The sequence below is a fragment of the Bradysia coprophila genome, unplaced genomic scaffold, assembly GCF_014529535.1.
Source record: "Bradysia coprophila strain Holo2 unplaced genomic scaffold, BU_Bcop_v1 contig_70, whole genome shotgun sequence".
Lineage (NCBI taxonomy): Eukaryota > Metazoa > Arthropoda > Insecta > Diptera > Sciaridae > Bradysia > Bradysia coprophila.
The window spans coordinates 4,452,463-4,469,325 of NW_023503941.1; the positions used below are offsets into that span (position 1 = coordinate 4,452,463).

Here is a 16,863-nt window from a genome sequence, read left to right on the forward strand (position 1 = left end):
ATTTTGTTCGGCTTAACCTTTGCTTGGAAGAAACCTATATGGCATTACCTCCGCCCATAGGACCTTGAAAGTAACAAAAATCACACCAGCAGTAACTAAGGAAAGAACACATCCATTTCTGACATTGGTGACGACACTAAATTGCAATACAATCTCATCTCAGTGTGTTCAATTTCTGATTGTTATTCATTTATGTTGACTCAATTGTTAATTCGTTTCATGATACAACTTTTTGACAGTAATGCGAGAATTCTATAGATTCTTCCATTTCGGAAATTGTTCACTTTTATTCTGCGAAGACACACAATAGACCCTTTGCCCTTATGGCAAGGAAATGTTCTTTTGTTCAAACTAGCGGAAAATGTCAAATGAAGGCGAAATTCTGTAGAAGCGTTTGACAGTTCCCGCAAAATCTTTGTTAAAATCGAACTTTTCCTTCAAAACCCTTCCCCATCATAAAGGTCTGTAGAAAAAATTAGTTTCTTCGTGGACAAAGTTTATCGAAATGTTTTCGAAATTCGAACTGGAACACTATATAAAATTGTCGAAACCAACTGGTCTTATCGTATAAAATGTGTAAATTCTGTGATTATGTTGGCCTGTCTCAAATTGAATTTTAGACAATAAATGTTCGTTGATCGATCAGTGAAATCAGGTAGCTTCAGTTTGCCGTTTTTTCAACGTTATTTTGTCTCAGATTTGTTGAAAAAAATAAAAAGGCGCCAAAAAGCTCAACTGAAGGCGACATTATAGCACATTAAAATAACTGAAGGCGCACTTGTGATTTTCCAGGTCGCCTCATATGACATGTCGGATAGAAGTAATATCTGAATGACAATTGGGAGATAAATTGCTTGAGATTGACGGGTAGGATAGATAAGAAGTAGAAAAAGAAGAATTTGGAAGCGGACGACCCTCCCCGAGGAGTTTCGCCATCCAAATGTTTTTCCAAGTCTTCTCAATTTTTATACATTTTTGGGATGGGATCCCCTGATTACACTATATACCAAGAATTGGGCGTTTCTATCGCTCAGCTGTAGGTACTCATCTTCGGAAGAACAATTGTTTTGAAAGATAGTTCAAAATTTTATCGAGGTGGAACATGAGCAGGAACTTTTTGTTAAAACGACAGACAAGAAGATTGTAAAAGTGATGCTTGAGCGAGTCAAACTTTGAATAGAATGTAGCGATTCAGTTCAGTTTCTTTAGTTCAGCATTACTGCGACGAAACAATTCTGAGTCAATCCAAATGAAGTTTTGAAAATTCGTGTTGTTTCCTTCAAACCGATGCCATCTTTCTGGCAGTCGGTGTTTTACCATAACCTCCAAGAGCGTGAGAGGGATTCTTTTGAAAATCCACCTATCAAAATCGGACCCATTTCGTCTGGCATGGATATACACATGGTTTGAAAGGTCTTTGCCAGTAGACCTCGAAACATGCCTTACACAGTCTCCAGCCACACCTGGATGCTGGTGGAAGATCTCCGAAGTTGGAAAAATTGTGTTTTTTATCCGAATTTTTTGGCCGTTATAAATGATCGTTCCGGGTGAGATTGGGCTTGTTGGAAAGCTGATCTTAAGTACTTTCGGGTCATGCCTAGTTAATTTGCAAGAAATTTTTTTCGAAATCTATGTGAACTTTAGACAGGTCTGGGCTGGTACTGATGACGCTTAATGGGAACCTAACATGCTAGTCGTAACATACATTGTCTAAGCTTTCCATTGATACCTCATTTGCAGTGCTGGTGACTGCTGGCGAGTTTTACGAGTAGCGGTTGTACTAACATAAAATTCTGTTATGTCGGCAATCACCAGCACTACAAATGAGGTATCAACGGAAAGCTTAGACGATGTATGTTACGACTAGCATGTTAGGTTCACATTAAGCGTCATCAGTACCAGCCCAGACCTGTCTAAAGTTCACACAGATTTTGAAAAAAATTTCTTGCAAATTTTTGCAAACATATATCAATGAATCTAATCAAACTAGGCATGACCCGAAAGTACTTAAGCCGAGACTTAAGCTCAGCTTTCCAACGAGCCCATTCTCACCTGGAACGATCATTTATAACGGCCAAAAAATTCGGATAAAAAACACTATTTTTCCAAATTCGGACATCTTCCACCAGCAACCAGGTGTGGCTCGAGACTTTGTAAGGCCTGTTTTGAGGTCTACTGGCAAAGACCTTTCAAGCCATGTGTATATCCATCCCAGACGAAATGAGTCCGATTTTGATAGGTGGATTTTCAAAAGAATCCCTCTGAATTACCAAGCGGGGAAACTGTATTTGAACAGCAGCCAAACAGGATGACACAGGTAATTAACAGCGGAATCAACATACGAAACTCTGCCGATAAATGATCCGTGAGATTCGCGTAGAGGTTTGAATGAAATCTTCCTTGGTCGCAGCAACGACATGAGTGGGTTCCCTTCTGGACGTTTGGCATTAGGTGGTAGTATGTTGGTTTCCCAAATTCCAGAACCCCACAAATTTCACCATCTTCCACGGGCTGGACACTCTGTGAATAGCAGCATTTAAAAAATGAGGAATAGCGTGAATAGTGTCGGGCCCGTGCCATCTTCCCAGTTCTAGAATTGCCAGGTTCTGCAATCCGCAATTTAATACATCCCGTCATTGGGTTGGGCATGTCATGTACTTCAGCATGTCTACGTTGTTGTAATATGAAGTTTCTAGAAGGGAAATTGAGAATAACGCAAGGAATAATCGAACAATAAATGGAGTAATTTTATTGACTGAGGTATTACAAAGTTAATAATAGTTCTAAGAGCTACGCTCACATTTCATGGTATATCGATCAACTGCTACACTTAATGTTCTATAATAGTCTACATTCACCACCCCAAAATTTTCGCGCAATTTCTTTACAAGCTCTTCGGTGAATGTAACCTTATCCAAACGTCCCAGAGACAGAAACTTTAAATTGTTCTTCTGATCGTGTAGGTAATCCAAATCGTCTACGATCATCTGTGATGAGTCTAACGTCAACGATTCTAATTTTGGGAACCCATCCAGAATCGGTCCGATTCTGAAACGAGCATCAGAGTAGCGTGTAATTACTGTGAATTTCTGAAGATTCGGGTAGACCGCAATGAGATTAGCCAGCCACAGTTTGTAGAAATGATCTGCGTATGGGACAAAAATTGCCAGTTCTTTTAGCTTTGCATTGAAGTAATTTCCCGGGTGTAATGGTTCGCCCCACAGCGAAACGTGTAAAACTTCAAGAAAATTGAAATTGCACAGAATTGCATCCAGATTCGCACCGTGAACGAAATTAGGCAAGACATTCAGATGCGTCAAATTTGGTGCAGATCTTGCCAATGCAGCGACAAGGTCAATTGGTATTCTGGAGCCGAAATGTAAGCTCAGCTTTTTTATCGAATTGTTCGTTGACTCAGCAAATGTTTGTATCGTGGCTGTAGTTGCGTTGTCAATACATTGTAATCTCAAATCCTGCAACTTTTTCAATTTAAGAATTTTTTCCAAAGACGCAGTCCGCGCGTTAGTGACATTCATCGAGAGTATCTCCAATTCCGAAAGATGTGTGACAGCATTCACAGATCGTTCGCTGACAGATGTTTCGCGATTTAAAATTAGAGATTTCAATTGTGTTTGCTTGGCTAAAATCGTTGGAATCGGGTTGCTGTTAATATCGTTTACGTACAACAATAGCGAGTCCAATTTCAGGCTGTCGAAAATATCCTTTGGTAATTCATTACCACTATGAAAATCGTCTTGAACGTACACCAATTTCTTGATGTTATATTGTCGAGTGAGTACCATGGATAATGTGCTCCAGTGGCAACTTATTTGTAGATCAGTCAGGACGCCAGCGGGAAGGCGTTCAAAATTTAGAATGAACTCCGAGCTACAGTCAACAATTACCAATGATTTCAGTTTCTTTAAATTTAGGCCAACGCAATATCGTATCTTCGATGGTCGCTCTATGTTACAAATTTCGTGTAAATCCATATGCTCCACATTCGGTATCAGCGATAAAATTTCGAGAAAAGTCAAACTGTCCATACCGATCCTTCCAAGTTTCAAAACCGTAATTGTCTCCGAGAACTTGGTTATCACAGAAATGATATGTCCCTGATAACGATTACTAATCACAAAATAATCGGCTTCAGGATTGTCGCTTACGATTTCCATTCTCGCTATTTGCCGGTTCGATGACAGGACGCTCTGCCGCCATTGAGAACTGATGACATTATTACGAAGAAAACGTTTACAAAAGCGACGGTCAACGCGTAAACAAATGTTCGAATCATTCACAGCACAAGCTATCCTGTAGAAAAGCCTGTTCACTACAGAAACTTCACTGTACGTCGGTAGATAGCTGAAGATTTTCAACAGCATCTCGACTGGTAGTTGATCGATGTGCGTAGTTTTCACGTTTTCACTCTTTCGATGCATTTCAACTTGTCTTTTAATCTTGCGTCCGTCGTTGTCAAAATGGATGGTGCTACTAACGATTGGCAAGTACTACCAGTCCGCATAAGAGATAAATGTCAATGTCAATTAACAAAGGGGCCAGGTACACTTTTCAAAATAGTGACAGTGACAGGTGACAGTGACAGCGATTTTCTTAAAAAGACATTGATGACACTACAGATGCGCGTACAACGAATGTAATGTATTCTCTCAGTTAATTTTTAATGACAGTTCACTCATTGTTTCACGGCCGAAATTGGTCGTGAAACAATGAGTGAACTGTCATTAAAAATTAACTGAGAGAAACCATTACATTCCTTTTACAATAGCCATGTAGCCTTTGACTACGTTGGTTGAGATCTTGTCGTAATCCTGTCATTTCAACAAGAATTTCACTCAAAAGTTTGTCTGAAGCCATGGCGGCGATTGGAAAATTTATTTTTTATTTTTTAGTTTCTCGTTCGAGAGTTGAGAAATGAATGCGATTTTTGAAGAAAATTGAGTTTCTGGTTACTAGAATGAAATTTTATTAAAATCTAGTATAGTTCTGTCGTTTATCTAGAATTCTGTCCGTTGATGGTAACGCCATATGGCGAGGCGCCATAGCAGTGCAATCGAAATGCTTCATGGAATGCGAACGGACAACAAAGATTTATTGATTCTCCAGAAATACTTCAATAAATGGGGAGTCCCAAACCGAGTCCCAAGAAAACGGAATCATCGTTCCGCCTTAACAACAAACAAGCAAATTGTAAACTGAAGCTTCGTCTCTTCCGCCAAAATGTTAAGTACAACAGTCATCCGAAATATCTCGGGATTACTCTTGACCGATCGCTCACCCACAGAAAACACTGCAGCCAAAAACCTTTACTCCTAAAATGTTCAGTAGAAAAGTACTGATAATAATTAGACTTTGTTCAACCACACCGTACATTGTCGATTGGTGTGAACTGTACCACTTATATGCTGGCTTCATGAAATTCTTTCCGAAAGGACGAAGTGTCTTCAGTGAAATATTCAATTATATGATTGACCGTATCACCAAGGAGGAGGAGCACATCCTAGAAAATGTAAATCCGCTGTGGCTTTCAAATGCGTGTATACGGAAGATGTGTCGAAGTATTCAGAACAAGGGCTCACCATTAAAGCATTGGAACAGTCCAAGTGATTTGTCGTCCAACAAATGAACAGAGAGATGAGTGACGAACAAACACTGATACTGAGCTTGCTAATTTTCAGTTTTATAATGGCCATAAACGATGTCACGCGCTGAAGTATCAAAGTTTTATTCTGCCCAATAGCATTGTTCAACTTGTTCGGATCAATTCCAGGTAGACGGCATGTCGGGGACAGGGACATGCTTGCAAAAAACCACATTCTCGATATGTTCGCAACTCTATTCGCTGGGTATGGAGACCCATGTCATTTGATTCAAACAGAATAATCTATCTTCTCATCATTATACAAAACTAGCATACAGATAATGCAAACAATTGCTAACAGATGTCGCATTACGTTAACATTAAGAGGCTCCGAGCGTTCAACTCAGACACAAACCAAAAATTGAAGAAAAAATAGCAATACTTAGGAACATAAATCTGTAAGACTAAAGTAGGAAAACACATGCTGATGGCGAAATACTTAATTTGGCCTTACTTTACCGAAATGTGGTCTCATATTATCACTTTTTAGAGTTCTATTCAATTAATTTTGCTATTTAAATCACCTCTGCAAGAGCACAGAATTTAAACTTTAGGTACACACTTCTATGCCTTTAAGTAAAAAATTCACAAACTAGTAACGCTAACATGTTGTTGCACACATTTTTCACTGAAATTTGGTTCGACATTCCCAAAATTTAAGCATTTATCGTCACTATTAAATTTATAAACTGTTTATTGTGTTAAAATCAGCCATTTTTCAATTTCGACACCGCGTCCTTGTTCACTTCGAAAATTTTCGTGAATGCTTGATGACATATTAAAACTTCGAAATGTGAAAACTAACCGTACTTTTAAAAAGAAAAGCGGAAAAATAAAAATTTGAAAATGACAACAAAGAAATACATAAAATCTCATGTGCTAAACGTACGACGGATGAATGTGCGGTGATATTAATTTATGCTTCCGAGTTTTCGCTTAAACAACCGAAAAAATTGTTAAAATTTCTAGAAATCCTAAAAAAGACAATAAAGACATATGAGCACGACACAGAAAATTCCTCGTTTACAATTTCCGGTCGGCATATAGTTGATCTGAATTATATATTTCATGAAATCCAAATGCAAATCCGTCCAAGGGAAAGAATCAAAACTCAGCAGAGAAACATTAGACCTGATCGCAAGCAGAGCAGAGTTGGTAAAAAACGGAGGACGAGATTCGGTGGAATACCGGAACCTGTCTAAAAGTATCAACAAAGCAAGGAGATCAGATGAAAGAAAATATAATGTCCAATTGGCTCAAAACATAATTGAAGCTAACTGCAATATGAAAGTCCTACGGAGAAAAATGACAAACGCCAAAATAGAAATCTTCAAATTACGAGACAAAACAGGAACGATCCAAACGGATCGAAATGCGATATTAAACATTGCAACAGAATTTTATGAGAATTTGTTTTCTTCAGCAAGACAGAGTCCAACGGAAGAAACCGAAGATAGACCAATAATAAGAAACGTGGGATCGGAGGATATGCCCGACATAACTGTTGATGAAGTCAAAGCTGCAGTAGCCGAGATGAAAAACAAAAAGTCTCCCGGAGAAGATGGTGTTCCAGTGGAAGCCATTAAACTAGGTGGAGACTCATTATTAAAGGCAATCACGGCTTTGTTTAATCAATGTCTCCAATGGGAAGAAGTACCAGAAGCCTGGGAAAATGCGGTAATTACATTGCTGCATAAAAAAGGAGACATAACAAAGCTGGAAAATTACCGACCCATAAGCCTATTGTCAACACTCTACAAGTTGTTTATGAAAATCATTACGAAGAGGAACACTAACAAGTTCGACTTCTACCAACCTGTTGAACAAGCTGCTTTCAGATCTGGTTTCAGCACAAACGACCATTTGCAGGTGATGAGAACGCTTATTGAGAAGTGTCGTGAATACAACATCGACATAGTCTTGCTATTCATAGACTTCGAAAAAGCTTTCGATTCAGTGGAAACATGGTCGATATTGGACGCATTAGACGAATGTAGAGTAGACTCAAGGTACTCCAACACAATTCGATATGTGTACAAAAATGCTACTTCATGTATAAAACTTCATAAGAGCACGGAGAAATTCAGAATTGGCCGAGGTGTAAGGCAGGGTGACACCATTTCACCGAAATTATTCACGGCGATTCTGCAGAGTATTTTTAGGAAGTTAAACTGGAGTAAAATGGGAATAAAGATAAATGGAGAGTACCTGAGCAATCTCCGCTTCGCTGATGACATTGTACCGATAGCAGCGAATCTAGGTCAGGCTCAGCTTATGCTACAACAGTTAAGTGAAGAGGCAAGCAAAGTTGGCCTCAAGATGAACTTATCAAAAACAAAAGTCATGACCAACATCGAGGACGATAGAGAAATCAAAATTGGTGACACTGTCATTGAACGAGTCGACAGCTATGTATATCTAGGACATAAACTGAAGTTAGGTCTGGACAACCAAACTGCAGAAATAAGACGTAGGATTGGTCTTGCATGGGCAGCGTTCGGAAAACTCAGACTAATTTTCAAAAGCAAAATGAATAATAGTCTGAAACGCAAAGTTTTCGACACTTGTGTCCTTCCAGTGCTCACTTATGGAGCGGAAACGTTAACTTTAACAAAAGCATCCGAAGATAAATTGAGAGTGACACAAAGAGCCATGGAACGGAGTATGCTCGGAATAACACTCAGAGACAGAATGACGAATAAATGGATTCGACAACAAACCAGGGTCGTTGATGTCATGGAAAGAATAGCATCTCTGAAATGGAGCTGGGCGGGACATATTGCAAGAAGGACAGACGAACGTTGGACCAAAAAGATCATGAACTGGCGACCATATAAAAGACGAGCTATAGGTAGACCACCAGAGAGATGGACAAACGGAATTAAGAATATTGCAGGTACAAACTGGCAGCAAATGGCAATGGATCGTACGAAATGGAAAGAAGTTGGAGAGGCCTACATCCAGCAGTGGATAGAAACAGGCTGAAAAAGAAGAAGAAGAAGAAGAAGATATATTTGGCGAGGTTCAGAGATTGAACTCGCATTCGTCTACTATTTTCTTATTCCCCATTCACTTACATGAAGGCCATGTTACCGATTCTTCGTTCGTAACTAACATTACTTCAATATTCCGAAGGTACGGAACTTTATTTTACCTGGAAAACATACTAATTCCAGAGGTGGTGTTATCTAACATGCAGAAAAAAATTAAGTTAAAACGAATATACAAAGCTAAACAAACAGTGTATAGAGCATAGTTTCCCTTTCCCATAGATCGCGTGAAGCGAGAGTGGAGATAAAATGCTGTTTCGACCTCCGGATACAGTCGCGGTCATAGGTTAGCGTGGTCTAACCATCTTCAATCCATAATTATCCATGTGAAGGATCTATGAAGGCCATGTTACCAATTTTATTTTAGTCAGTGTGCCCGTATATAAAATAAGGCTCGAAATACCAATTCATTTTCGTAATAATCTAACTAGCATTGTTATATAGATTGAAATGTTCGAATTTTTATTGTCATTAAGGATAACCCATAATATTATTAAGAATAATCACAAGCGTTTCATTCGAATGAAACGAGATGGCGACATAGTATTTGGTTTGTATCAAAACTGAAAACTCGGAACCTCTTAACTTGATTTCAATAAACAACGAAATTCAAATAAGAGCGGCAAAGCCCAATATTGTACAGGTACAACCAACAGACACGAAGTAGAAAATATTCAAAATTAATATTGAATTGTGGATTGTTGTAGCAAAATTAATATCGCTCACATGGAGTCGAAACCGATTCTTACACAACTGAAACTCTTTCTGTTTATTGTTGCTAACATTCATTCGATATGACATTTCAACTGGTATAGTACCAATGTTTCCTTATCAGTGTTTCGTTGTTTTGGGTACAACATCTTTATAAATAGAATTTCTGATTCTTAGTCCCGTACGAAGTACAAAGGGGCTTATAGGATTACGGTGCTGTGTGTAATTGGTGGAATTCGAAGCAGACGGTAAGGGCAAAGTGTTTGCCTATGTTCATAGATGACGAATCTGCAATAAAAATTTTGTCTGTCCGTCTGTCACGTCGATAACTTGAATAACTAAATCTAAGATGGACATATTCGGGTGGGTCCTTCCTGAGTTAGGGCCGCATAAGTGTTTTCCGGTTTTTCTACTGATTTTCGTAATTTTTTGTTGAATTTGAGAAGTAAATACCGAGTAGAATGTCGGTAAAAAAAAATTGATTGGGGTTCTCTAGGTGTTTTTGCACACACATCCATTGTTCGAACGGAATTTCGACTGGGCTTTCGTAACTGCGCCATTTTGCAGACGAATATTTTCATTTAAATTGCACGTGCGATACGTGGACACTTGGAGTAAGTGCTACTTACTGAGTGGGCAATAACGTGAAGCACGCCCCAAGTAGCATTTGATAACCGCGGTTATAAACGTTACTAATTCGTTGCCAACTTTTTCGTTCTACAACAGTTAAACAGTTATATAACGAATAAGTTGTATTCAGTTTAACTTATTCGTTATATAACCGTTACACAACTAATTGGTAATCAACCAATTTTAAACGAATTAGTTGCAAAACGGTTATTTGACCAATGAGTTAACCGATAATATTTGTTGAAAACTTTTTCGTCCAGAAACCGTCATACAACCAAAAAGTTCGAGTCATTACTTTAACTAATTCGTCGTAAAACGGTCATGGAACTTAATAGAAATGTTCATTATCCGTCAGTACGAATCAAGACGCCATGATGGAAAGTTCGATTTTTTGTAGATTTTACATCTACTTTTTTCATGTTTCAGTAGTTCGGTTTGAAAATGTGTGTGAAAGTGTGAAAATTGTCGGCATCATCGTAATGGAAAACCTGCTATTTCAGTGTAACTAATAAATTTAGAAAAATTTTCTTTATGCCAATTTGTAAATCAACATTTTATTCATCGACTTCACTATTTTTGTCTGCCGCTGTTGTCGAAGTTAGGTTTCTTATGTCTTGTTAGGTTTCTTTAGGAGTTAGGATAGGAGTTAGGACCGGCAACAGCTGCTAATAAAAAAGTGAAATTGATGGATTAAATTTTGTTTAATTGGCGACACAAGAGAGAGCAATTTTAATTGTCAATTATGTTACGTGTATTGCAGTTGTACGGCATATATCTCAAGTATTTTGCTTGTATTTTATAATAACCATGACACAAACATTTTAACTTTGCGAACTGCGCAGTACTTACATATTTTGAGTGCATTAACTATGTGATTTGCGAATATCGAAAAGAAAGAAAAAATTGAACACCAAAAAAACTCTTGGAAATGTGGCTTCAAGAACAAATATGATGATTAACGAAAAAGTTGTAAAACGGCAGTACAACGGTCTGATGACTGATTGGTTAGAAAATATTGAATTTTCAATTGTGACTTATAAGTTATTCGACGGTTATAAAACCGTTTAACAACTTTTAACCAATTTGCTGTATAACCGTTGTGCAACGAATTTGTTATAACATTTTTGTAACTTTTGCAACTGGGCAAATACCGTTGTATGTACAACCGTTATTACAACGTTGCAGCAACGTTGCGACAACTAATTAGCTATCTTCTAATTTTTACAACCGCGGTTAAATAACGGTTGTACAACCGAATTTTAACCGTTGAATGCCACTAGCTTGCGCAATATGGTGATGAAAATATTTATGGTCACGGGTGCATATGTGTTACGGACGTATTAGGGCTATGGACACACTAGGGTCACTTTGGTTTATGGACTCGTACGAGGCTAACTTCTGATACCACAAAACTGTTGCCCGTATTTGTATGTTTTACCCTACAGTTAAACACTGATAAGGAAACCTTCTTGTTATAACAGTTGAAATGTGATATTGAACGAACGTTACCGAAAATAAACGAAAAATTGTTTACAAATCAGTGTCAACGCTGAGAACGATAAAAGTTTAGCTTCAGCGAGAGAGATAAAACAAATTTGATTTGAAAACGCAATAAATGAGTGAGAAATGATGTGTTCAAAGCGTGAAAAGATAGTAGTCGGACTATTATTTGTGTTGATAGTCGAATGCACCTCAGAGAGTGACTCGAATCAAAAGCCAAAACTAAATATCGCTATTATTGGTGCTGGGACGTCTGGTCTCGCCAGTGCAAGGTATTCCATCGCTAGTGGCCATAGTGTGACAGTGTTTGAACAAAATGCAGATCTTGGTGGCGTTTGGGCATACACAGATGCAGTTGGTAAGAACCAATACGGTGTTAACATTCACTCTTCGATGTATGAAGAACTGAGGTGCGTGTGCAGATGAAATGCGAACACAATCGATTCGATAAAAATGCTCTAACAGAATCCTATGTTTGAATGCAGAACGAATGCTCCGTATCAATTGATGGAACTTCCTGGTCATCATTATCCAAATGACACCGATCAATTTCCCCGACATTCTGACGTATTGAAATATCTCCATTCGTACGCTGATCGATTTGACATAACGAAACATATTAAATTCAACCACTTGGTCGTCCGAGTGCTGCCACTTGAAGAAGACAAGTGGGAGATCGTTGTTAAAGAATTACCGAGCGATGAGTTCATTACGAAAATTTTTGACATTGTCTTCGTATGCAATGGTCACTTCTTTGCTCCATCGAGTCCAGAGATTGAAGACGCTCAAGAATTCAGAGGAAAACTGATTCATAGTCACGATTTTCGCACAGCTGAGGCATTCCGCGGTGAGTTTCGATTGTTCCAATGAGAGGACATCCATAAATCACGTCAGTAACCAGTGGGAGGCCTACAAATTCAAAGAAACTGCTGGCGTAATTTATGCATGTCCCCGGGACATTTCAACACATAATCTGTTTCGTAAATATGCGCAGATGAAGACGTTTTAGTGGTCGGAATGGGAGCTAGTGGAATAGATTTGTCTATGAAACTTCTTGACGTTGCTGAAAGTGTCACAGTTAGTGTGACAAATCGATCGACCTTGGGCCAAATACCTCCAGAAATTATCGTACGCGAGAAAGTAAGGCGACTTACGTCTAATGGAGCGGAGTTTGCCGATGGTAGCAAAGGATCATTCACCGTTGTTATCTATGCAACGGGCTACAGCTATTCGTATCCGTTTTTGAGCGTCGATTCTGGGATTCATGTTCACAATGATTTTGTCCAGCCGTTATACAAGCAAATTATCAATATTTATCATCCCACAATGGCATTCATCGGAATACAGAAATATGTCATTGTGTACCACTTATACGACATTCAGGTAATGATGACGACAAATTTTTAAAAATGGTTCCAATGTTATATCGGCTGTCATTCATTGACATAACCAAAACATTGTCGTGTGTTGTAGAAGCTGTGAATGCTCTTGTTTGGTTTCAGCTTGTCAAAAATTGCATTTATTTACAGTACGCCTGAACACATGTTCAATTTTCAGTTTATTAATATTGAGAAAACAAAAGGTTTAATTTGATAGGCCAACAGTGACAGCTGTCAAAAATGTAACATCAGAGCCAGTTTTAAGCAAATGTATGGAAATATTCAAATAGATCTCACGCATCAGATCGGAGGAGTGAGGTTTCCAAAAAGTGCGTCGTCTACGGGGGGTGATCAAAAAGCGTGCGCAATCTTTTTGCGAATAGTTTATTTTCGTTTTGTTCAATAGTATTCCCAACCTGGTTTTAATATTGATTTAATTGGATAATGCTCAATCAACAAACTCGGACTGGTCAATACTGAGCGATCAAACGTTGCCCAAAGGACCGCTGGCTGTTTTCGACCGCTCAAAATTTTTAAATTTCAAAAATCCATTTTGCGCCTTCACGTCATTGCCCAAACGGCCGTTGGAATCCCTGAGTATGGGGAAAAAAAATGTCCGTCTGTCCCCACTCTAACTTGAGTAAAAGAAACTAAATTTCATTTTTCCCGTTTGATAATGTCAAAAGGAAGCTGGGATTCACGGGCTGAGCGCGAGTCGGTATACTCGAATGTACGTTTTTGCTTATATCTCGAGTCAAACGATTTTCGTGATTTTTTATGTGAAACGTAATGAGGACCGTAAAGCGGCGATTCTGTTTCCAGCTGTCTATCAAAATAGCCGACAGCCGCCATATTAGATTTCAGTAAAATAGATTGTGGGATTTGTTCTCGTCACTTGTTAATAAATTGATTTTTTGATCAAGCTACCAATGAAAATATTGTTATTATGAAGTGACAGAAGACCGACTTTTTGACAGCTTCAATCAATGACAGCACTGAGAAATGTTGTTCATAAGTCCTTGCTTTATTGTTTCAGGCTCAATTCGCGTTGAAATTCCTTAGTGGTGAAAAGAAGTTACCATCGAAAGCCGAAATGTCGAGAAAATATTATGAAACCGATCGTCAATTTCAATTGGACTGGGATATCAAGAAACAGGGTTTTGAAGAGTTTGTGTCAACACAACGACAGTATTTAAATGAACTATCAGCACTAGCCGATATTGAAAAGATCCCAGAAGTTTTTAACGCTCTTTCGTATGATGCGGTTAAAGTGTTCTTTCAACATCCGATCATAGTTCGTAAATACAAAATCAATGTAATCGATAGTGAACATTTTACCAAAGAGTGGCAAGGAGAATAAATGGAATTGTTTTGATATTGGAAGGAGTTCTAGTGCAATCCATGACAGCAATTATTTTGATAATGTTTTAACCTGTTTAATCTTCTTCGGGTCGAGCCATAACGTCCCAATTCGTCAAAATAAAAATTTGGACCCACGGACGTAATCTACAATCAACAATAGAAATATCTTGTTAACAACTAACACTATATGTCAGTATGTATTGGCCATTGGCCTTCGTACTGTAATTAACGAATTTTAATAAAATTTATAAAAGGTGTTGATGGCTCAAATTCATTATCGATTCATTCGCCGTAGTGAGACCTATATCGACCTCCACCTTCACCTTAACATAACCCTCGCTCACCTTCCTGGTCGCAATCTTAACTACAACACTGTTTCTATCAACAGATTCCTTCAAACTAAACGGAACCCTTCTAGTTTCCAAAACACTCATCAAGGCTTCATTCAAGTCTCCACTATCGTTAAACAACTTAACGTTTGACCTAATCAGATTCCACCCAACTTTCTTTTTCGATTTACTACTAAGAACGATATACGGGAAAGCAATCAATCTCAACCACGATTAAACAACGCTCTTCTTTACCGAAGCTTCAGTAACTTCAGTAAGCTCCTCCGAACTAGCGTCAGCCTTCATTTGAATGTTAAATCCTATCCTATTTTGGCTATTCTTCGCCAAAAAACCACAAACTTCACATGAGACTCTGCCATCAGAACTTTCCTCCAAAAACACCCCTGATGGATTGTCCCTCGAACTTTCTCTGCATTTCCTACCAAGTCGCTGTCTACTCGAGCTTCCACTACTACATCCAACAAAACGCGACACACATGAGGGTTGGTTGGATTTTCTAGACATTCCTGTTACAGTTCACAAATTAAACATTTTAGAAACGACACAAGATCATTGTTGTCTTGAGTCGGTATTCGTTGTTGAACATTCTGTTACATTTCATGTATGGCAAAATTGACTGCTTGTTTCTCTTAGATTGTCTGTCCATAGAACCTATTGTACTGGCATCAATCAAAAGATCATTTAATGGAATGAAAGTGTAAGTATCGGGTAACATTTGGCCACAGTCTAGAGTCGTTTGGATCTCCAATCGTTAAAATGTAAAAGCCGCAGTCCTGGCCATCGAGTTTTCTCAGACAAGATATACCCACACCGTTGACGTTCAGTAGATCGAGCAATATATTTCGTTATTCGCTTTTATTTACATAAATAAGCAGCTATAACGAATTCCGGAAATACAGTCATTTCGTGCTGCTTACCATCGACGATTGAAATGCGTATGTTCGGTAATAAAGGCATTCACTTAAAACATTTCGAAGAACATCGTTTTGGCTATTCTTAATTCGAACTGAATTTCTGTAGTCTTTGTAGTTTCTGTGGTTTCAATGGAATCGTGATCGCACTATAAATTACTTGTCGCGGAACAGTTGATGGTCGTGCAGCTTGTCCCACGTTTCTATTCAACCAGGAACGCCACACGAATTTGGAACGGCCACACAATTATCTTTTATGTTTCTTGGATCAGTAGTCACTGTTGTTGACGGTAGGACAGTTCTTATAGTAGTATCAAGGCTGGCATTTTGAATCTCTACATGATTCTCAATAGCTTGTCGCGAAGTTTTCGATTCAGAATTTACTTTTTGTGCTCGTCCGATTATATCGGAGCCAGAAGCACAAGAAATAAGTGCAATTGTGTATGGTCCGGGAGCTCCGTAATTCTCTATCTGCCACCATTCAAGAAATATCTCCAAAACCCCAATTGACCCACCCATTTCCAACTTTCGACATTTTTCACAAATGCCCTTCTTTTCTACTCGTAAAACTATGAGACTTTGCCGAAGAAAGTAACTCTCTATCTGCCACCATTCAAGAAATGCCTCTAAAAACATAATTGACCCACCCATTTCCAACTTTCGACATTTTTCACATATGCCCCTCTGTTCTACTCGTAAAACTCTGAAACTTTGCCGAAGAAAGTAATTCTCTATCTCTCATAACCCAAAAAAATATTAGTCCTTTCATCCTACGCTCGAGTAGCTCAAAATTTGGTCACTCTAATCACTCTAGCTCAAACGAATCTGCCCCGATTTTTTAAATTATTTTTTTGTTCTAAAATAATAATAAAACAAAATGGGAAGAAATAAAAGCGATAAATCTAAAATAAGAATTGATCACTTGAAAATTAAAATGATTGCAGGAAAATAAGAATGTGATCACAACCAGTTTTTCAAATATAACACTACGAAATAAGATTCTATCAACCTAAAATAAGAAGTGATCACAAGTAGTACCTACCACCCGCTAAATCAAATGTGATCACTAAAAATAAAGAATTTGATCACTAAAAGTAAAGAATTTGATCACTAAAAGTCCGAACGAATACACATAAAAAGCGTTTTAACACGCCGAGCGATCCGGCCCATTGCCCCGGAGCGAAGCGGAGGGCCGCAATGCGAGCCGGGCGCCGGAACGGTGTTGGTAACATAGATGTTAATTTTTTTTTTCTCTTGCATCGTCTAATAATCAAACAGAATAATAGATAGCATATCCTTATTTCTTGCAAT

General features: G+C 38.3%; 1 protein-coding gene across 1 annotated transcript; it reads left to right on the forward strand.

The window, feature by feature from the left end:
* Positions 1 to 11,584: 11,584 nt before the first annotated feature.
* On the forward strand, positions 11,585 to 14,550 carry LOC119083790 (senecionine N-oxygenase-like). Its single transcript, XM_037193596.1, has 5 exons — positions 11,585 to 11,960; positions 12,036 to 12,397; positions 12,545 to 12,933; positions 13,966 to 14,366; positions 14,442 to 14,550. The coding sequence occupies exons 1-4, from the start codon at positions 11,677 to 11,679 to the stop codon at positions 14,287 to 14,289; spliced, it is 1,359 nt and encodes a 452-aa protein (XP_037049491.1). The 5' UTR covers positions 11,585 to 11,676; the 3' UTR covers positions 14,290 to 14,366; positions 14,442 to 14,550.
* Positions 14,551 to 16,863: the final 2,313 nt, after the last annotated feature.